Source organism: Talpa occidentalis, unplaced genomic scaffold, assembly GCF_014898055.3.
Source record: "Talpa occidentalis isolate TD23 unplaced genomic scaffold, MPIMG_talOcc4v2.1 talOcc4.2, whole genome shotgun sequence".
NCBI classification, from domain to species: Eukaryota; Metazoa; Chordata; class Mammalia; order Eulipotyphla; family Talpidae; genus Talpa; species Talpa occidentalis.
Genome location: NW_023602073.1, coordinates 136,316,285 through 136,338,930, shown reverse-complemented (window position 1 = coordinate 136,338,930; position 22,646 = coordinate 136,316,285). Strand labels below are relative to the sequence as shown.

Genomic DNA, 22,646 nt, shown 5'->3' with positions numbered 1-22,646 from the left:
TACATTTTTATATAGTAAAACTACTCATCTCCACATAATTTTTTACCCTTTCTTTATTAAATTATTTTAATTTTAAAGCTAGTTTTTAATTTACTGCTTTGGATGTGTGTGGATGATTGTATTTTGCAAATTTAGCCTCCCATAGATCCTAATCTTGCATGTTTTTCTTGAAATGTAATGTTGATACTCCCCTCTCAAGAGATGGAGTTCTATATTTCCTCCACTTGAATCTGGGCAGGTCTCTGACTAAGTCACTGCAGAAGTGACACTGTGTGATTTCTGAGGTTAAGTCATACAATGTCATATACCTGTCACCCAGACCTGCTGGGATATCCAGCTACCACATTGTGATAAAGCCATGGTGCCATATGGAAAAACCACCGGTTGTTGCTCCAGTCACAGACTCAGCTGAGGTCTCAGTCAACTGCCAGTAGCAATGGTTGGGCATGTTGGTGAGCAAACAGTCAAGAGACCTAACCGGCACCCTTCAAGCAGCCTCAGCAGAAACTGAGTGGTTCATAGATGAATTCCTTGTGCCAAGTTCTGCTCAAGTTGCAGGCTTATTACCAAAATAAGTGTTGTTCTTTTAAGCCATTAAGCTCTGAAGTGATTTGTTGGCAGTAATAAATACCTATCTGGAGTAGGTGCTTTGGGGGGGTAGGTAAGATGTTTAAAATCATGTCATCTGCTATTAATACTTTTATCTGTTTCACTTTAATTTTTATTGCCCTAATTAATTTTTCCCTAGTTGTGCTGTAGAGATAAGAACAACACCCTCAATGTGATACATATTGACATTAAAATCTAATAAGGCACAATGAGTGTTGCATTTCATTCTGAGTGGCAAAGCATGCAAGATAAAACATTTCAATTTCATTTTAGAAGGCACACATTGACATGTCTCACTCAGGTCAATGCAGCTCTAGAATCTTCAGAAAAATAGAAGTTCCCAGAAATATTTTGAGGGTAGCAGTAAGATTGCATTATCCTGCATGTGTGTATCCATTACACACATGATATTTGCTATATCTTGCTCACTAGTCCAAGCAGTACGTATAACCATATAGTAGAAGCACAATGCTTCGTGGGATGACGAGATAACCAAGGTCACTGTGGACTAAATTATGATGTAGCGACAGAATGGAATCATTTTGAGAGAAGATAGCAGTGAAGGCATGCTGCTGTCTTTGCAAGGTAAAAAGAAAATTTTAATAGCTTCATATCACATAACCAGTATTGTATTGATTCATTCCAGCAAAAAATGATACCTCTGCTGGAAGAGCTGTTGCAAGCAGTCACCACCTAAATACATTTGCAGTAATTTATCAGTATTCTCTAAAATCCATCAATATTTTTCACACAGACTGAATTAGTTTGCTAAGTTTACCATTCCAAAGTCCTAGCAGCTAGATGCCTTAACCAACTTACTTTCTCACAGTTCTAGAACATAGAAATCCAAGATCAAAGTGTGAGCAGTTTTTTTGCTGAGGCCTCTCTCCTTGCTTACAGACGGCTGCCTTCTTGCTGTGTGCTCACACATCCTTTTTTTTGTATCCTTGCACATCCCTGGGGTGTCTCTCTGTGTTCAACTTTCCCCATCTTAGAAGAACACCAGTCAGATTGGATTAGGGTCCATCTTAATGGCTTTCTTTAACTTAACCACCCCTTAAAAGGTCTTATTTCCAAACACAGTCACATTCTGATGTACTGGGTATTTGGGTTTCAGTGTTTGAATTTTGGGAGACTATAATTCATAATACAGCCCATAACACAATTCAAACAGATAAGTTAAATGTAGTTTTGATGAGAGCCATTAACTCTGGAGACTTCAAGTTGTTGAGGCATCATTAATTATATCAGTTATTCCAAAACTGTGCTAATTCTCTTGTTCTTCTCAGTGTGTTCTGCTGGCCTACATAATAGTTCTTAACTCCATGAACTTGAGAGCCAGTGTAATGATTCTGATAGCTATATTCTGCATTGATAACCAATTGGGAGTGGGTGGGTTCACCAGGAGGAAATTGGAACAGATATGCACATTGCCTCAGATTAAAATAACAACCCTTATTTCTTGTCGTCTAAATTTTTCAGGTGTACTTTGATTATATTCTTTTCACTCTTTTATAATTACTTCATTTTATGTGTGTTTTTAATATATAGCACAAAGTGGAATTTTCTTTGTGATCTAGTCTGAAAATCTTTTTCTTTTCAATATGTGAGCCAAGCCCATTTATATTGATCGACACAACAGATCTGTTTGGCTAGTGTTCTTTCACAGTATTATGTTATGATATGTGTTGTTTTTGACAGTCATAGTTATTAACCAAAATTTTCTCCTTCAGTTTGAAAATTTTAATAATTTAGTGTGCTAAATATTGGATATCTGTACTGTAAATTATACATGCATTTATTATTCAAGTATATCTTTTTGAATTATCTGTAAGATAATCAGTAGCATCCTAGAACTATTTCTCTCCTCCTTTAGGTGAGTTTTGGGACTTTGGAAGTTGCCAATGGGAATAATCAGACTCACTTGGGAAGTGGCTATAAACAAGAAAAGAAAGAGAATGTACATATATATGCACATAAAAGAGAGACAGACAGACAGAGATTTGTTTCTAGTGTATCTTAAATTGTATTACAATTAAAATGCATTATAATTTTTGGAGTGAATGGTCTTACATTGTTGATCTCTCTCGGCATGGACAATTAACATCCATATTTATGTTAAGTAATGTATTTTGATTTATATACGTTCTATATTCTATTTTAAAAATAATTATGATGAAAGATTTTATAAATTAGCATTTTCCCCCTCCCCAATATTATTCTTTTTTGGATTTATCGAAAAGATGCACATTTTTAAAACTAGAAACTTGTAAGTACTACCTTCAGTAAACCCAGTTTGGACTGGTAAGAGAAACAAAACAAGGAAGGAGACATCAATGCAGTTAGGGTTTTGAGATGTGCCATCCAGACGTCAGATCAGAGTGGCTGATTCTCATTAAAATTATAGTTTGCATCTAGGAAAACATTCACAAGGTTAAATCATGAGATCCAAACAGACTTGGGTTTAGACTAAATGGATGTAATTATTACTAACATTGCCTGTTTGAGGCAAACTGTGACATTCTAGCAATATGGAACATTCACAGTTCCTCTGGGTTTACCCTGTGGTCCAGATTCACTATTCCAGCCACCTGTAGGACTTAGATACACCAGTGCCTTGCTTTACACCTGCCTTTTGCTTTTCACAAAGCAAACAAGAAATGCAATAGAATTTTATTCTTCCTTGATTAAATGGAATTACAACTGCAAGACTTAAATACCAATGATCAATTTTAGTTAAAAACTAGAAAAGAGAAAAAAAGAAAAATTGGTGTTATCACAAATAATAAATTTGGAAATAATTCTTTAAAACATAGTGAAGGCAAGTAATTTTGGAAACACCTATATTCTATTATATATGTTTCCTTATAAAAGTTGTCTTCCCCTGGGGCAGGGGTGGAGGTGTCTTCCACTGCATTTTTTGAAGCTTCCGCTCTGCTCCTGTGTTGCCAATGCCCAGGGGAAAATGAATCTTCAAGGGAGTCTCAGTCAAGCTCTTCCACTTAGATTTAGTTCTCATTCCAATTTAGGCTTCTCCTTCTCTTCTTCCATACCTAGAAATATGGCAAAGAACCTTATTTTAACATCAGATTAAACTATGAGCAGCTCTGACAAAGCTCTCATCTCCCCACTCTCTTCTCCATTCAGCTTGTGGTATCCACTGCTTCCATGCTATTTAAGAAGGAAAGGCATATAACTTTTTCCAGAAACTTCCTCAGTGACCTCTTTCCCTGTCCTCCCCTCCAAATCAGGACACAGCATTCTCGGGGACACACCCAGTTCTTATGGCTTCTAGAAGTGAAGGATGTAAGTTGGTTCTTGACTTGTTGAGTTTGCACAGGAACCCCAACCAGACTGCTTTGTAACCAGCTTCCAGCCATAGGGGGTGGGCAGCTGAAGAGTTTCAAACAAACCTCCTTTCCTTTTATTTTCTTGCCATCCCTTCCCAAGGCAAGGATTTTGAAAAGTCAAGAAATCTTTTTTTGGTAGAACAGAAAAAGGAGATTTTATTGAAATATCTTGCAAGAGAGCAGGGCACAGGAAGGAGATACCTTCTGTGCCTTTTTTTTTTTATAAGCTCAGAGAGATAATCAGTCACAAGAACTGTTTATTTCCACTCTCTATATACTTAACCTCAAGCTCTCCTCTATGCAAGCCAGTTCTGATGGAACTGCTTTCTTCCTGACAGACTTGACTGAAGACCTTTGCTTACAGCAAATAGTTCATGATGTTTCATTCTCTTGGAGATGAAAATCTTCAAGCGATTCTCATGCATTAAGTTTAAATCTGGTAAATGCTCCCCACATCTTTTATCCTTTTGTTTTCAACTGCATATTTTTGTACTAATACCAAATTCTTGGGGACTTTTTGCTGGAGCAGATATTGTTTTGTAGGTTTTGTTTGTTTCCTTTTATAAGTTGCACATTCTCTGAGCGTGGAGCACAGACTTGTTATATTCCTGATTATATCCCTAGAACTGAACAGTGTCTACCTTATAGTGGGAGCTCAAATTATCTTTAGTGAATAAATTCATAAACAATGAACAAAGAGAAGGCTCAGAGACTGGTTTAATGGAACAGTATAAGAAAAAAATATGAAATTCCACAGTATATAAAGTTAAAGGCCTACCCCCAGAGGATCACAGCCATAGGGCTAAAATTGAGAGCAAACCCCAGAGCCTGCTTCTCCCACCTCAGCCCCGCACCCCAGCTTGTGCTTTGGGGGGTCAGGGAGGTGGCCTGGAATGCAGTTAGTTTCTCTGAACAGGTGTCCTTACATAGTCTTTAAGGTTTGGTTTTCATGAGTAAGGAACTGGCAGAAACCTGTAACACTTTTTCCAAAGTACTTCTCAGAAATCCCATTAAGGAAAACTTCAAACTGAGAAGTAAGGACATCTGAGGAATAGAGTTGGGGCGGAGAAGCCGGAGATGCCTTCGCTGTTGGGTAACCAAGGTGAAGGCAGAAACACAACATGGGCTCAGTTCAAACAGCACACGTGACTTGGTCCCCATCAGCATTCCCTGTCTCTTCCAATGGAGAGGCTATCAGGAGCTAGTAACTGCTGGCTTTTCATTTGAAAGTGTTTCCTCCTAAGCGTTCTCCTGCAGATGGGTTGACTTGGCAGCAAGAGTGGAATCTTCAAAAGTGGGGGTGGAGAATAGGGGGTGTTCGTTGACCCAGACAGGGAAAATGGCTCCCCACCTATTTTACTTTGGCAGCTTTGAGGTAGAGGGAAAAAATTAGGCAGCTGTAAATAATATTTGGAAGAATCCGAGGTTTAATTTCAGCACAAAGAGCAGAAAGAAACTTGTCACAAAGCTGAGACAGGATATGCTTGCTGGAAGTGGTGGAAGAGACTTGGTCATGTGATTCCCCCCAGCCGGGAGAGGGGTCTGACCCAGGGCAGTGCTGAGACTCTGCAGTCTGGGTGGGCTGAGTGTGCCTCAGTGGATGGGGGGCTGGGGCGGAGAGCAGTGGCGTTTCTGTCACGTAGCCTGGTTCCCATGGCCCATCTTTTTCTCTGCCTTTGCTGCTTTCTCTGCTGTCTCCCCAACCTTTTTCCTTTGGGTACTTTCATCTCTGGTTGCCTAAAGTTTAATAAGACTGGCCCCCATAGTCAGTCACACTGGAATTGAAAGAGATTCTTAGCTTAAAAAGAAATATTCTGCTGTTGTAGTTTGAATTGTGGTCGCCTGCTTCTCTGCCCCCACTTCTCAAGCTCAAGCCCTGACTCCTCAGTATCTCAGAATTTGAAAAAAGGTGTGGCTGGGCATCCATTTGAAGAGATTAGGCATTCAACTTCTGGATCAATCGACCATTTCTGCAGATGCCGGGAAAGATCTGTGGTGGACCCTTTTTTCTGATGATTTGAAACCCCCATGAACTGCATGGGACAACTATGATTTTTGAGAATTTTATACAAGCAGAAAAACACTGCCAGCCTGGATGGAAAGAGACAGAGACAGGATGAAATTAAGAAAGAATGACTGGGATCAAGAAGATGTGGTACATATATACCATGGAATATTACTCAGCATTCAAAAAAGATAAACACATGCAATTTGCAGCAACATGGATGGCACTGGAAGGGATCATGCTCAGCGAAATAAGCCAAAAAGAAAAAGAAAAATACCGGATGGTCTCACTCATAGCAGGAATCTAGAAAACTTAAATAAGGGACCAGGAAAATGAATATAAGAAAGTGAAAATCAAAATCAACAAAAAACTATGAACTAGAGACACTTTTTGGGGGGTGGGGGGGGCGGGAGGGGAAGGATTGGGGTCAGAATGGGGTGTTTGCAATTGTATGGGGGAATATAAAAATAAAATTTATTATTAAAAAAAAAAAAAAAAGAAAGAATGACTGAAGGCTGTTCTGAACCTGATCCTCCTTGGTTCCACAGGGAAGGACTGCCACTCAGGGCAGAGGAGGTGGGTCACACCCCCTGGTGAGGCTTGAGGAAAGTGCCTCCAGCCAGGGAGGCTTATTCTCAAGCTTTAAAAACAAGTGGAATCTTCCCTGCTTGCTCTCAGACTGGGCTGGGAACTGTTGCCCTTTTTCCCTTGTGACTTGTCTCTCTTGGAAAGAGGATGCATAGTCTATGCCTGTCCCACATTGTGTTTTGAAAGCAGATAACTTTCTGTCTGGTTTCACAGGTTCACAACTGGGGAGCAGTTTTGCTTCAGGATGAATCATAACCCCAGTCTTACCCGCCACTAATTTAGATAACATTTAAGATGAGATATTGGACTTAGGTGTTAATGCTGGAAAGACTTTGGGGACTACTGGGGATATATTTTGTATGCATGAAAGGCACAAAATTTGGGGAGCAGAAGGCAGAGTGATATGGGCTGAATTGTGTCTCCCTAAAATCCATATGTTGAAGTCCTAACACCCAGAATTTCAGAATAAACTGTGTGAAGAGAGAGTCTTTCACAAATGAAAATGAAGTCTTCAGGGTGGGTCTTAATCAAATATGACTTGTGTCTTTATAAAAAAGGGGAATTTGGAAACAGCCTCACATGCAGGGTGAACACCAGGTGAGCATAAAAACAGGCATCAGCAAGGCAAGCAGAGAATATCTGCCTCTCTCATAGCCCTTGGAAGGAACCAGTCAACCAATCTTATGAATTTCTGGTTCCCAGAATTGTGAGCCAGCACATTTCTATTGTCCTGTTTGTGTACCTTGTTCCAGCTCTACCAAACTAATACAAGCCCACAAAGCCTACTTGAGTTACTGTCTCAAAAAATCCAAAAATAATAAACCTCAATTAATATAATTTTAAAATAAAGAACAAATGATTCACTAAAGACTTTATGGTCTCTGTGGTCATAGTTCATATCAGGCTGGTTCTATTTTGTCACTTTATAAGTGAGGTCCATGTTTCTGATGGAAATTCCTGAGCCTTCCAGTGTCTGCTTTCTAAATGCGATGTTCTAATGATTCACTAGACATGGCACTGGGCAGAACCTCACTCAGAAGACATTGGCCCTTCAACCACATAGTCTGGTTGGTCACTTAAGATTTCTGGACCTCAGCTGCCTCTTAGTAAAAGGAAAGGGTCAGGTTAGATTATGTCTAACAAATGTTTCAGTGATACAAGTCTATAGTAATGTGATTTTTCCTTGAAGTTGAAGCCAAAATAACATAACCAAGTAGAAGTGGGGCCATTAACAATCATCATGGATACAAGGAAGGGGACTCAAGTGGGGTATTCCTGCTTCTTGGGGGATTTTGTCTGGGGTACACTAATGAACTCAGGACAGTACTACTCTACATAATTGTACTCAATTCTAACATACGCCCTCCCACCTCCATGCTTTTTATCAGAAGTTTCAAACTCAAATACCACATACCTAGGCAGTAAATATAACTCAGCAAAGTGGCCAGGTGGGATCTAGGTGAAATTAGGGAGCCATCTAAATAGAAAACCAATGCTTAGTTCCAACTCATCATTTCCAGAAGTGAACAGTGGCTCAGTGTTGCTAGATCTTAAAATATTTGACAAGCTGGAAGATCAGATTATGTAAAATCTCACAATTTAAAAATGTTGGTTCAATAACAATAATCCCAGTAAGTAGGCTTAACAAAACTTTTTTTGGCAAGTAAAATTTAGAAGAAGCCATCAGTTTTTGATCCCTCTAGTAAATGAAAAGAGGCTCACTTGATATAAAACATCTGCTGCTGTGGAGCTAACTAGGTCTTCCCATGTGAGCCAATAATTAATAATTTCTAATACCTGAACTAGGCTACACAATGTTGATCTATCTTAACTCATTAAGAGAATGGCCAAATTAAATTGAGCAGATCATTCAAAAAACCCTTAGTTTCACAATTCATTTTTAATTTTCCAATCAAAGCTACTGAAAAGTAGTATTTTATTAATCTAGATTGGATTGTATCTCTCTTGGTTTTCAGGCCATTCTTGTAGAAGTAGTGGAACAATGACAAAATCAAGCAAATGAAGGGAAACGGTCACAAATACTGCCTGAGTAACACATACTGGACACAATAGCTTACATTTAAATATGGCTTTTCTCCCAAGAAGTTGAGACAAGTTTACATTTTGTTCTGAAAATATTTTTGCAAGTTAGTTAAGCACTTTTATAAGTTAACTAATCAAGAAAGATGACTATTATACAAAAGAGGAAAATTGTTCAGAGATAAATTTCTGGCTCCTCCAAGCTATGGCCTGAGCCAAATAAAAATGTTGACCTTTTTTAATAGGTCACTTGTTAAAATCAAGCCATGTGCTGAAAGAAGATACCCTCAAATTCCTCTGGGCCATCTAATATTGGTCAATATCTTGACGCATATGGTCTTAGAAGACCCACGCACAGAAAGTCTGAATCAATAACCAAGCAGTAACTGTTTTATTCGTCTGGTTAGATTCTGAAATAGGCTGCACAATGTTGATTAACTCATTAAGAGAATGGCATAGATTCTGGCACAAAGTAAGTGCTCACATTTTGTGGATCAGAAAGCATTTGCGGATGATGTATATCAAGCTGTGATGGTGAGGGTGGAGGTGCCCAGGGCTCTGAGATCACCCAGCCATCTTCCCCTGTGTTTTCATGCAGGACTCAAACCACTATGTATCTGCGCTGTGGCTGTTTCCACTTTCCCATCTTTATGTAATCTTACAAAAACACCTTCGACAGGTTTTACACAGCTTGGATAAGATTATGTGTCTTGTAAAGATGGTGGCTCTGCCATAAATAGAAAGAAAAGAGAAATCAAATCATAGATTAAAAGAGTTTTTGCAGTAATGAAATGTTACCCTTTTACTACCTGCACCTCTTAGTCACCTTCCACCCTTGAACATGACAGACAGTAGTGAAGGAACAGGTGTTCCAGGTGCCTTAGGATTTGAGCAGAATGGGGACAAGATCTTACTAAGGTGACTATTCTCACACAAAGGTTGACACGAAAGTGGAGATCTGGGTGACTATTAATGAGACTGGTTACAGTTAATCATTTATTTCATTTAACTCTGTCCGCATTTTGTTAATCAGAGTGAACTTTCTAAATTTTTTTCTGTATTTCTACATTTTTCCCTTTAAGACTTTAGACATGTTTCTTTTCTCTTAGATTTGGATAATGTTTTACTGGTTAATAAGATAAAGTGAGTGATAAATGTTTCAAGTAACTGCCTGCTGCTCTTAAATTAAAATCATGGTTATAAAAATGAAACTCTTTATAATGGTCCTGTGCTACAGTGGAATTTTCCTTCAGTCTCTGCACTCACTCTTTTAGGAAGCAATTCTCTTGCTTTATGCTCCCCTCACCAATACTTACTTATCTGTGTATCCCAGATATAGTTGTTCAGAACTTCTCCCAGCAAGTACAAAAAGTTCATTAAGATGGTTGTAAATACAAAGAAGATGATTCTGGCTCCCGAGCCAATGTGTTCCAGGAAAGGGTACACCCACATCCCCGTTACGTGATGCACCCAACACACCCTGAAACAGAATGGAAAAGGAAAAAGGTAGGAGTTACTCTCATGTCAGATTTCAAAGCTGCTGCTGTTTCAGTTAGAGATCCCCCAACCCAACCAATCTTCGGCAATTCCAAGCACCAGTTTGCTTTTGTTGCTTTGGAGCTACCAGAAACTTTGTTGTTTGATTTCTTTGTTTGTCATTCTGAAATAATTTCATTTATTTTTTTGAGTCATTTGTTCAATTTATTTGTTAACAATCAAATTCACAATTTTCAATCTGAATGGTAAGCAAGGTATTAATAAAATCAACAAAATATGCTTTCCTTAATGAGTTGTAGTTAATAAAAATGGTTGGTTACATTGGAGTATTTACTATAAATATGTGCAGCTTCATTATTTTTAGCTATCTATATTCTTACAATTTACCATATTATTGTATTTTTGTCTAAAACCCTAAAGATATTTTCTAAAATCAATTCTCAAAGGATAATTGTGTAAGAAAGTGGCAGTTAAGACTCACAGAAGAATTGCAAGTATGGTACAAGGCTCCAGTGTGCTCTTCACTTAACTTTCCTCCATGTTAACATCTGGCACAGCTGTGCATAGTTACTACAATGACATTAACTTTGGTATAGTACTAATAACCAAACTACAGACTTTATTAAAATGTCTCCAGTTTCCCACTCATGGATCCAATTCAAGAGCCCAAGTTGAATTTAATGGTGATGTCTCCTTAGACACTTCACATTCAGTTCCTCAGTCTCTGTCTTCTTGACACTTCAAGGGTTGTTGTCAGGTATTGGAAACTGTTTTTTTCCCAAATACTATTTGTTACATAATCTTCTTAATCTCTTCTTTATATAATGAAATCCTATAGCATTAGGCAACTACACTACAATCAAACTTAGGTGTGCATCTGCCAGGAATCTTGCCCTACTGCCTACTGACTAGATACCAATGTGTATTCCAAACACTGGCAGAGACATCCTGTGACCTTGCTGATTCCTGGCTTCCCACATCCTAATCTTTGGATCTCATATTTTTCTTTGATTTTATATACATACTTACTCATAATTATTTTATTTGTGTTCTGGAGATATTTTAGTTTCACTGAGAATAGTAGTACCATTAAGTTTCACTGTCTTCAAAAGTTTAGCTTAGAATATTTGTTCCATTGGTTTGGTCCTGACATAGCTGCTAAGAGCTTTTTTCCAAAGCATGCTTGGATTGCTTCATTTACTGTTGTTAAGTTTGAAGACTAAATAAAATATGAATCATTTTACTACATTTGGAATAAAGACTTTTTTACAGTTGATGTTTGGGGGTAATTTTCTTATCATCTAGGGGTTCACTCCTCTTTAAGAAGTTTATGTAAGTATATGTTTCTTACATATATATTCTTCATCTGAGATAAGCAATCTGAGGATCTTTACCATAGGGTCTGCAAACTCAGTGAAAGCAATATCATTCCCCCTCACAGAAGTAAAAACTAGTTCTGGTAGGCCGGTAAGGAAATCTTATCATTTGATGTATAAAGCACAAATAGATATATATGTATTTGTAAAAATGTAACATAAACAGATGTGTAACTGTGATATTAAAATTTTATGGACCAAATAATTCCATGCCTGGGAACATATTCAAAAGAATTGAAAGCAGGCACATGAACAGATATTTGTGCAACAATGTTCATGGCAACCTTATTCACAACTGCCAAAAGGTAGGAAAAACCCAAGTGCCTGTCAGGAGATGATGGATGAACAAATGTTTTACATACAATGAAATATTTTTCAGTCATAAAGGGGAATGAAATTTGATATATGCTACAACACAGAGAGACCTTGAAAACATTATGCTAAATGAAATAAACCAAACACAGACGATCAAATACTACATAATTCCACTTATATGAAATATTAGAATAGGCAAATTTATAGAGACAGAAATATATTAGAAGTTATCTGGGGCTTGAGGAGAGGGGATAGGGTATTTATATCATAATAGGTACAGGGTTTATGTTGAGCATGATGAAATGTTTTGGATATATTTAGTAGTGATATAACATTGATATATATTTAGTAGTTTGGATATAACACTGTGAATGTATTTAATGATACTTAAAAATGGTTATAGTGATAAATCATTTCATGTATAAATTTTACTACAATAAAATAATTTATGGAGTGGTGATTAGTGTAAAAAAAAACCACCTGAAAAGTTCTGAGATAGTGGTCTGGTTTCCTTTCTTTCTCATATGGCTGTCCAACACCATTGATGCATAGACTTTCCCTTTTAATTGTTCATTTTCAGCTCTTTTGTTATAAATTAAATGTCCAGACAAGTGTGGGTTTATCTTTGAGGTCTCAATTCTATTCCATTGGTCTGTGTATGTATTTTTATTCCAATACCATACTGTTCTGATTTCTATAGCTTCATAGTCATACCACATACATAAAGATTCACTCAAAATGGATTATAGATTTGTTAAGACCTGAAGCCATAAAATACATAGAAGATAGCACAGGCAAAACATTTCGAGACACTGACTTCAGAGATGTCTTTGGGGACTTGATTCCAACAGCAAGGCAAACAAAAGCAAAACTAAACAAATGGAAGGGCATCAACTAAACAGGCTTTTGTACAGTGAAAAATCTTATCATTAAAGCACCATACCAAATGAAGAAGATATTTGCACACTATACATCTGACAAGGGAATAATATCTAAGATATACAAAGAACTCATACAATGAATGACATCAACACATAACACAAACAATATGCAGAAGAACTAAACAGACACTTCTCCAAAGAAGACATACAGATGGCCAACAGGCACATGAAAAAATGCTTGTCATTACTTATCCTCAGGGAAATGCAAATCAAACAACAATGACATACCACCTCACACCTGTGAGAATGGCCCATCTATAAAAACCAAAATAAGTGTTAGTTTGAGTGTGGGAAACAGGAAAACTTGTACACTGCTGGTGGGAATTTAGACTGATTCAGCCTCTATGGATAACAGTATGGAAGTTTCTCAAAATACTAAAAAAATAGATCTACCATACAATCCAGCACATCTACTATTAGGAATCTACTTGAAGAAGGCAAAACACTAATTTGAAATATACACTCCAATGTTCATTGCAGCACTATTTTTTAAAAAAATTATATATTTTTTACATCATGCTTCATTTTTGTACAATGCATGCTTTCTCCCCTCAGGTGTAGTCCCTGTAAAATTCCCACCACCAATTTACCCAGGCACCATCTCCATAGTCCCCTGTGCTCTTCCCTCCCCTGTTTTGATCCCTCTTCCTCCCCCTCCCCTGCAGAATATATCTGATTTATAGTTGCCTGTTAATTGTGTTTTATTATTATTATTATTTTCCTGATCCCTTATTTGATTCCCTTATATTCTTTCTATATGTGAAACCATTTTATATTTTTCTTTTTCCTTCTGACTTATTTCACTAAGCATAATCCCTTCCAGCTCCATCCAAGATGCTGCAAATGGCCTGAGTTTAAATATTTTGGTTGCTGAATAGTATTCCATTGTGTGTGTGTGTGTGTGTGTATATATATATATATATATATATATATATATATCACATCTTCTTGATCCAGTCATCTATTTTTGGGCATTGGTTTGTTTCTACAGCTTACCTATTGTAAGTAGTGTCATTGCAGCACTATTGACAAAAGCTAAGTTAGGGGAAAAAAATCTAAGTGCCAAATTTCACATGATGGGATTAAGATGTGAAATATATACACAATGGAATATTACTCAGCTATACAAGGAGATGGATTCTTGCCATTTGCAGCAACATGGATGTAACTAGATGGGATTATGTTAAGTGGAAATAAGTCAGAAGGAGAAAGATAAATACTACATGATTTCACTTATATGTGGAATATAAAGAAATGAAGCAAAGGAACAGGTTATATTGAACCAATACTAATCCTGGAAATCTGACTGTAGGATTGAGGCTACAAGAGAGAAAGGGTATGAGGCTACCAGAGGAAGGGGATGAGAGCAATGGGGGTGGGGTGGGAACCCAATAGGCCCTGTGGATGATTATTGGGGCTTTAGTGGTAGGTGTGGTAACCTACTTCTGAAGAGGTGTGAACCTCTAAATCAATTACAGTGTTGTAAACCAACATTACCTCAATAAAAATAACACAATTATAAAAAAATCTAAAAAGGTTTCTTGGTGAGAGGGAGGCAATAATGAAAAATCGAGAAACACTGCCTCAGCTGGAAGAGGCTATCATTAGATCTATCAAGGTCAGCTTGAGTAACGTCCAAACAAAAATATTTTTACTAAAAGATGCCAAGATAGTCAAGATTTAAAAACAAAAAAGACTAAAGCATTTGTGAGAAAAAGCTGAAATCAAATTGATGAAACTGCCTTATGAGATTCTGATACATCATATTCTGTTTGTCCATAAATTAGAGGCAGTTTTATCTTCTTAATCTTGTCTTAACTAGCCGAAGTGTGCTCATCCAGGGCTTATTAATTTCCATTGAGATAATATATAATATCCCCAAAATGTAATACCATAAAGTTGTAATTGATTTTGCAAATCAACTTATAAAATTATAATCTGACTCACCATAAAGCTGTTTCCTTAATCAGGCAAATTAGGAGCAATTCAAATTATGAATGCTAATGAGGTTTTTATACCTGTTCCTGGCATTCTATTTGCTCCTGGCAGAACACAAGTTTCATTTGCAGCTTTTGGTAATGTCTCTGATGCCAGATCTCTACTCCTCAGATGTTGTTTGCAAAGTACTTTTGGGTTATACAGAATCATCTTATAATACTGAAGGGATATAACAACCATAACCATATTCCGTATATTTACAATGACTCTTAAATTTCTATCTCTAGCCTTGACCTCTCCCTGAAATCTAGAATTTCGTATCCAATTGGTTACTGCACATTGTCCCATGGAAGTGCAATGTTAGGAAAACCTAACATTCTACTATGGCCCATGTATGTAAGAGATGATACTATTCCTTCAGCATAGTATTATGCAATGGACTAGCTCACTCCCTAATGGAATGAGTTTCTTGTTACTTAGGATATGGAAGCAGATGCTTAAATCAGCACCCTCCAAGAAGATCACAGGAGGTAGTCCTACAATTCACATAAGATGCTTATGATTGCTAGGATGCACTCTAGTACTTAGAATCTTTGAAAACTCTCTGATCACTAAAAGAAACTATGTTAAGCAAATTATAGATGAGAAGTCTTTGTAAGCATTTTATTAAAAATAAAAATATAGGGAAATATATGTATATATGAAGATATATATATTTATTTATGTACATTTGTGAATTAAAAAGTACACCTATTTTTCAGGTATTGATTTGAAAATTAGACTAAAATGCATATAAAATGGAGTCATCAGTTAATACTTATTTCAATTTGTAAGAAAAAAAAATTTTGTGATGTCATCATTATCTCTGGCCCTTATACTTGCACATTTCTTTAGTCTCCACCATAACCCCATAATAGTAAAAATATATCTCCCACATTTGTTTACTTCTCAATCAGTAACTACAACAACACTCCAGAAGAAGCTTGGGGCATTCTTCATCATCCATCCTATCGACTCTATGTTCCAGATATATCCAAAATATCTACTACTCACCATTGCCACCTCTATCGATTGGGTTAGCCATCATCACCTCTTATCAGAACCCCAATAGCTGCCTGTTTCTTTGCTTCATGCTTCTGTAGTCTGTTCTATAGCTTATTCTCACTGCAGCAACCAGACCGATCTGGATTAAATGCAGGTTGGGTCATGGTACTATTCTCAAAATGTTTGCTTTCCCTCTTAGAGTAAAAGCCAGAATCATTAGGTGGTTCTTCAAGGCCTTACTCAAGCTTTCCAGGCATTCTCTCTACCTCATCTACTTCTGCCCCAAGCTCACTCCACTATTTGGTGGTCCTTGAGCACAATAAGCATTTTTTATTTGCTCCTGTACCTGGGACATTATTCATTTCCCCCTAATCCCCCCAAATCTCTAGGGATCCCTGTGTCCTTCTGGTTTTCATGTAAATGTTACCTTCTACTCAAGTCTTCCCAGGCCACTGTTTCTACCAATTGCATCCCCTATCCTGAAACTCTCTTAATTTTTCTCCCCAGTCAATTAATATACTCATTTTTACTTTTCTCTGTTCAATGAGCATTAGAACTTCTGTCTGTTATATTCATTACTGTATCTGTGGCATAGAGTATGCACTAAATAATTATTCGTTGGATTAATAACTGAATGAAGGACTATCAAAACATCATCTGATTATTGATCTTTTACAATACTTTCCCAATATTTACAAAAGTAATAAAAAAAATCTCAACACCCTGGCCTCCAATCTCTGTGAATACCCTTTTCTGTGTTGGTACGACTGTGTTAGGCCACACAGTCCCTGTGACAACTCTGAATTCTGCCTTTGTAGTTACAAAGTAGTTATAGACAATATGTTGATGCTCTAAAAAACTTCTAATTCATAAACTTTTAATTTTATATAATTTTCACAGGTCATGAAATATTCATATTCTTTTTATTTTTTCAATTATTTTAAAATATAAAAACCATTATAATCTTGCGGACCATAAAAACAAACAAACAAACACAAATGGTGAGCTGGATCTGACCCAGGGTCACCGTTTGCTAACCCCACTTTAAGGAATTCTTTGTATTTCCAAAGCCCCTTCATGCATAGCGTGGCATCTAGTGTTCTCAGTCATCCCAGATACAGCATGTCATTCTCATTTCACTGATGCAAAAATAAGAGTTCATAGAGTATAAATAAGAATTTGTCAGAACTGAAAAGGAATTATAAACTTTTTAAGTCAAGGGGATAGCTATTCAGAGAACGGTGCTTTAATATAATATATAATCTCGCTTACCTGTGCAACTACCCTAAGAGGTACAATCATTCCCATTTCACAAATGAATAAATTGAGACTAAACTAAGTTACTTGTTTAAAAATTGGGCAAAATCAAATAAGAAATGCACATCTTTATCTGCATAGACTTGCTCCCCTCAACGAGGCATTTAATATTGGCTCCAAAAATGAAGTGAGGGCTTCCTTGTTTTTAAGTTTTCTTGACTTTGTAGGTCACAAAAGCATCTCAGATGTAACAACTGTGATGTGGGGTTTAACCTGGACTGGTGTGAATGATGCCTGTACTTGTCCTAACAGGTTGTGTTTTCACCATTTGTTTCCTTGATATAATCAGCGCTCAATTTTCTGCACAAAAATGACTCATGGTCTTGCTCATCTATTTGTGGAGAGTTCTCTGTTCTTGGTTGACTTTCAATTTCTCTCTCATTTCAAGGCCTTCCTGTCTTAGTGCCCAAATAGCTTAAGCTAAAGGTAATGGCATCAATTTAATTTTAACCTAGAAAATTGATAGCTACTGTATGTATGTGTGTGTATGTGTGTGTACGTGCATGTGTGTACAGACGCATGCCCATATAGATATATATTAGTATCATGACATTTATGGGATTGCCTACCTTAATAAATGCACCTCCAATTTCATTCACTTTAATGTACAATTAAAAAATAACATTGATTAATGCCTCCTGCCTGAGCACTGTGCTAAACGTGAGGAACAGAGCCTATGAGACAAAGGGGTTTCCTGTTCTTATGAAGTCCAGTCTAATGAGGGCCGCAGATACTAAAGGAATAATTACAAGTGTAGTCAGAATTAGGGAAAGGTAGGAAGAGGGTACACAGGGGTCATTCCCTACTTTTTTGAGCCTTACACTTTCCATTAGTCTTTCTCGTGTGTATTTAAGTTGCCTTTTAACTTATGTTTTCATCATGATAAATAAGTTCAAATACCTTTCATTAGAACACAACCATGCACATTTCACCAGCTTCACAAATAATGCTTTATGTCTCTTTCTCTTCAAAGGCAAACTTCTCCAAAAAGAGTTCTATAGTCACTGACTTCATGTCTACACTTTGTACTTGTTCCTTGGCACAAATAGTCTGGCTTCTTTTCTCTGACACCCTAACAAGATGCACTGGTTCTTCTAACAGCAATTTCTCCTGGTTTTCCTCCTGCCTTTTTGACTGCTTTTTTGTTTTCATCTCTAAGGGCATCTTTCACAGCACAACTGCTACTTGTTGATTTTTTAAGGCTGGGTTTTTAAACCCTCCTCTTAAATTAGGCATCTTCAATTAATCACCCCATTCATGACCACTGTTTCATGTCCATTATGTAGACAGATATTTCTCAATTTCAGGTCCTCATCAGGATCTCTTCTTTATTTTAGAGTAGTTTATCCAACAGTCCTTTGAAAATCTCATTTTGCCCATCTTTTTACAAATTAATTAATTTTTAATTTTTTTACATCATTGTTCATTTTTAAACAATATTTGCTTCTCCCTACCCCCTCAGGACCTCAGTTTGCACACCTTAAAGATAGTTCAAACTCAATATATCTGCAGCCAAGTCATTTCCTTTTCCTTCAAACCTGGTTTTCCTCTGATATTCCTTATCTCTGCAAATGGTTCCTCCATTCATTCATTTTGCAATGCGCACTTAGGAGGCATCTTGGCCACTTCCTTTCTTTCACTACACATATTCAATCTATTACCTTGTCTTCTCAAAGTTACCTCGAATATCTCTCCAATGTTTTTTTTCACCAACTCCATTACTACATCTTAATTTGTGTTACAATCATCTCCATCTGGAGTACATAACAGTTCTAATTTATTTCCACATCTACTTTTGTCCCTTTCCAATTCATCCTCACAGCTGCCAGAGTGATCTTTCCAAACCAGAATTTAGACTTATTATATCCTTACTTCAAACATGTCAGTGGTCTCTCATATTCTTTTGTTTTGTTGAAGACCCAAAATTTTAATGAAGTCCAGAATGTCCTTCCTAGAGTGGCTTCTGCCTGCCTCATACCCCCATTTCATATCTTGCTCCTGTTATAACACTGGTTTTCATTGGTTCTTTGATTTCACATATTTCTTCCTGCCATGTGGATTTTCATATGCTCAATTTTCTGCCTATGCTGTTAGTTACCTACCCCTCATCATGTTATATTTATCTTTTATATCTTGGCTCAACTAATATAACTAACAGTCATCACTTAGAAAAGCTTTCCTGATCTATGAGATTAGGTCAGATTTTATAAGCAATTTGAGAACTGTGAATACTTGTGGGGTTTTTTTTAGCTCTTCTTTTATTAGAACTTAAATTGGGATGATATATTTATTTGAATAAGCTTTCTTCCCCTCCAGAGTATCTAAGTTCTGTAACGTATGTTACTGTGTTTACTTAAGTTCCTTATTGTATCTTTAGCACTTACACATTGCCTGTCACATAGTAGGAGAAGGAATAAACGAATAAGGTAGCATTTAAGCTGTAATAGGAAGGATGAATAAGAGTCAGTTGAACAAAGATGGTAAGCAAGAACTTTCTAGCCAAACAGGGTAATATGTCCAAAAACCTGAAAATAAGGGAGAGTTCACAGATGTTTCAAAAGAGATCATTTTTATTTTTATCGGGGGCGGGGGTATGAGGAGCAGGCAGGTACCCAACACTGGGTTTCTACTGAAGCCAAGTAAGAATTGGAGACTCTCTCCTAGTATGGAAAACAGGAAGCCTTGAAGAAAATGAAATAAATGTGAAACAAATCAGCTTGACTTAGATGTTCATCAGAAATGGTGGTGGCCATAACTGGGATGGTAGCACTGGGAATGAAAATTTGGTTAGATTTGGAGATATTTAGGCCAGTAGCTATCAAGCTGTAGGTGATAAAGCAGTACAGCATTAGAGCGAGTCAAGAGAATCGGTTCTAATTTTAGGAATTTTGGTGTGTTGTTTGCTAAGTTCAACCATGATGGGAGTACTTACATCAAAGATTCTCAAATGCTACACATCACTCAGATCTAGAGCTGGTTGTTAACCATTTGCCAGCAACTCACTCGTTAGCAGCATTTTACAAAGCAACAATAGAAAATATCAGAAGGATTTGCATAGAATGATGATAAAAATTGTTTTTGAGATTTCAGTTTCACTTGTGTGTGTGGTGTGTACATGCATGCTGACTGGGTAATGATGCAAAAGAAATTTCTTTTATTCACTGTAGGATAAAATTGAAAGGCACAGATTTAGGAAATAGACTTAAGAGAACTTGGTGATTGATTTGAATTAGGCAGTGAGGGAACTAAGATGAGTTAAGGATTAATCATAGATTTTTGGCTTGATTAACTGGGTGGAGAGCACTGCCATTTCCTGAGATAGGGAATGCCGTAAGGGAGCTAATTTGAGGGGATGATGTGCTCAGTTTGGACATGTTAAGTTTGAGGTATCTGTAAGATATCCAAATGGAGATACCCTGAAGTCAGTCAGTTACATGGGCTTGAATTGCAGAGACTGGACTGATGTGGCAATACAGATATTGGGTTCACTGGCATAAAGATCGTGGGTAAAACAATCAGAACAGGTTGAGATCACCCAGGTAGATCATAAAATGGAAAGGATGTGGGTTCATGAAGGATCTCTGAAAAAGATAAAGATTTAAGGGATAGATCGAGGAGAGTGACACTATAAAGGAGAAAAAAAAAGTTGGGTTAATGACATGAAAGGAAGACAAAAGTTTAGCATCGTGAAGCCAATGGACAAGACACCCATTGGTATAGACAGCATCAATTAGCATCTTTTTTGAGAACTAAGAATAATTAGAAAACTTGCTTTGCACTTACAAAGTGGAAGCAGGAAGATTTCAGATTCTAAGTGGCACGTGTACCATTCAAATCTACTTTGGATGTTGACAGGGATAAAAGATAAGCAGTAAAGAAAAATGGATCTTGTTGAGCTCAGTAGCTATCTATGTCACATGGGCAGTTTCATCTAATCATAACTCATGAGTTGTGGTTACTGGAGCTCTTGGGAGCTATATTGAGGAGACACATCGTTCTTCTCTGCCTGTCAGCCTTATTTATCCCGGAGAGACTCACATGCCTGCCTTACCATGGATGATCTTTCAGTTTTTAAGATTAGCTTATTTTAAAGAGGATTTAAAAATTACTTTATTATTCATCTTTAGATAAGAGGCTAATATATTTGACAGCTGGGCTGTTAGATCAGAAGGCACAGGACACAGACTTAAACTCAGTAACAGCTGATGGCTAATGATATTGACTTCATAGTGATAGGCACTGTGATAAAGGCTTTATATGAGCTACCCTTTGGGAAGGTATTATATTAAATAATAGCATTATTTTAAAGACAAGGACAGTGAGGTCCCAAGACTAAAATATGATGGATGGTAACAGGGTTCTGGGAAGCTGTTAATATGCTCAGATGTAAAACATGGTCTAAATATGAAATCTCTCTGCATTTCTCTCTTTTCCCCAAACTGACTATACAAATAATTCAGGCTCATGATGGAAAGTGTGAGATATAGAAATGCTGCAAGATGCAAGATAAATCAGTTTTGGTGAAGTTTTAGCACAAGTTTGAGTCTCTTATTAAGTGCAGGGCTCAGATTTTACAGCTTCCCCTGAAGGGAGGAAAAGAAAGGCCTGGATAAAGTGATAAACAATTCCTTCAGAGAAATAGTCATATCATATGTGCATTTGAGCCTCCTAGAATTTACTACAGTGCGCGGCTGGCAATGGACATGTTCTCTAGAGTGGGATGAGTTAAGTGACGTCCATCAGCCTCTTTCCCCTGCTGGTCGTAACCTTCAACCTGATGCTTCTGAAGGACTGTTTGAGGGCAGTTGACTTGTAGCTCAAATGCTGATATTAGACCTGGGCCTCTCTTTAATCTAACCATCTTAATTTAGGGCCATTCTAAAGGCTCCTCTGATTATCACCCAGGTATTGAGTCCATGGAGACTAGTTCTTGGTACATTTTTTTTTAAAGATTTATTTATGCATACAAGAACTGGGGTGTGAGCCAGAGGTGTGGGTGTGTGTGTGAGAGGATTCACTAGAGAGAGGGGAGCAGAAAAGGCAGATCTACTGAAATACACTGCTGAGGGGAGCAGCGGGCAAGACAGGAGAGGTCTGCTGCGCCATGTGGGTCACCTCCCTGGCTGGGGATCGAAATTGTGCTGCAGTGGCTGGCAATAGCTTGACAGCACTGTTACATTTTTAAGGATCCAAAATTCTGCTGGAGTTTTCTGGAGTTCATGTCCATAGTCACTTAGTCAACAATTATTTGAGTTCCTACTGTGTGTCAGGTGGGGTGAGCTATGGTGGGGATGCAAAAGTGTGTTCTTATGGATATAATAGGCCAAGGTTTCCCAAGGTTCCCACTGAATATGCTGTGGGTCTTGGGGAATATGACAGGAGACATCTTCCTAGATGGGAATGGGGCTCAGGAAATAAGGTTCCAAAGTGACCCTTATGGATGCTGTGGTGGTGGCTGTGCTATGGTAACTGCACCTGAACTTCCAAAATATTAACAACAATGCAAACCCTGCACCAGTGAAAAATTTATTGAACAAAACCAGAAAGTTCTCCTTGGTGATGTGTATCATGTTAGAGAAATAATGCATCAAATTGCAGGTAAATACCAAATAGAGACATCTTAACT

At 37.4% G+C, this 22,646-nt stretch overlaps 1 protein-coding gene across 2 annotated transcripts in view; it reads right to left on the bottom strand.

Moving 5' to 3' along the window:
• Positions 1-296: 296 nt before the first annotated feature.
• Positions 297-22,646, bottom strand: part of AIG1 (androgen induced 1) — a 219,048-nt gene continuing 196,698 nt past the window's right edge. Inside the window, exons 5-6 of one of the 2 annotated variants that reach the window (XM_037520494.2) lie at positions 9,909-10,072; positions 297-3,662 (exon numbers count right to left, since the gene is read on the bottom strand). In XM_037520494.2, the coding sequence (XP_037376391.2) occupies positions 3,625-3,662; positions 9,909-10,072 (202 nt within the window). In that variant the 3' untranslated portion in view covers positions 297-3,624. Of the gene's footprint in view, positions 3,663-8,949; positions 9,320-9,908; positions 10,073-22,646 lie in introns of those variants that run through there. The other variant, XM_054697896.1, reaches the window with a different exon arrangement.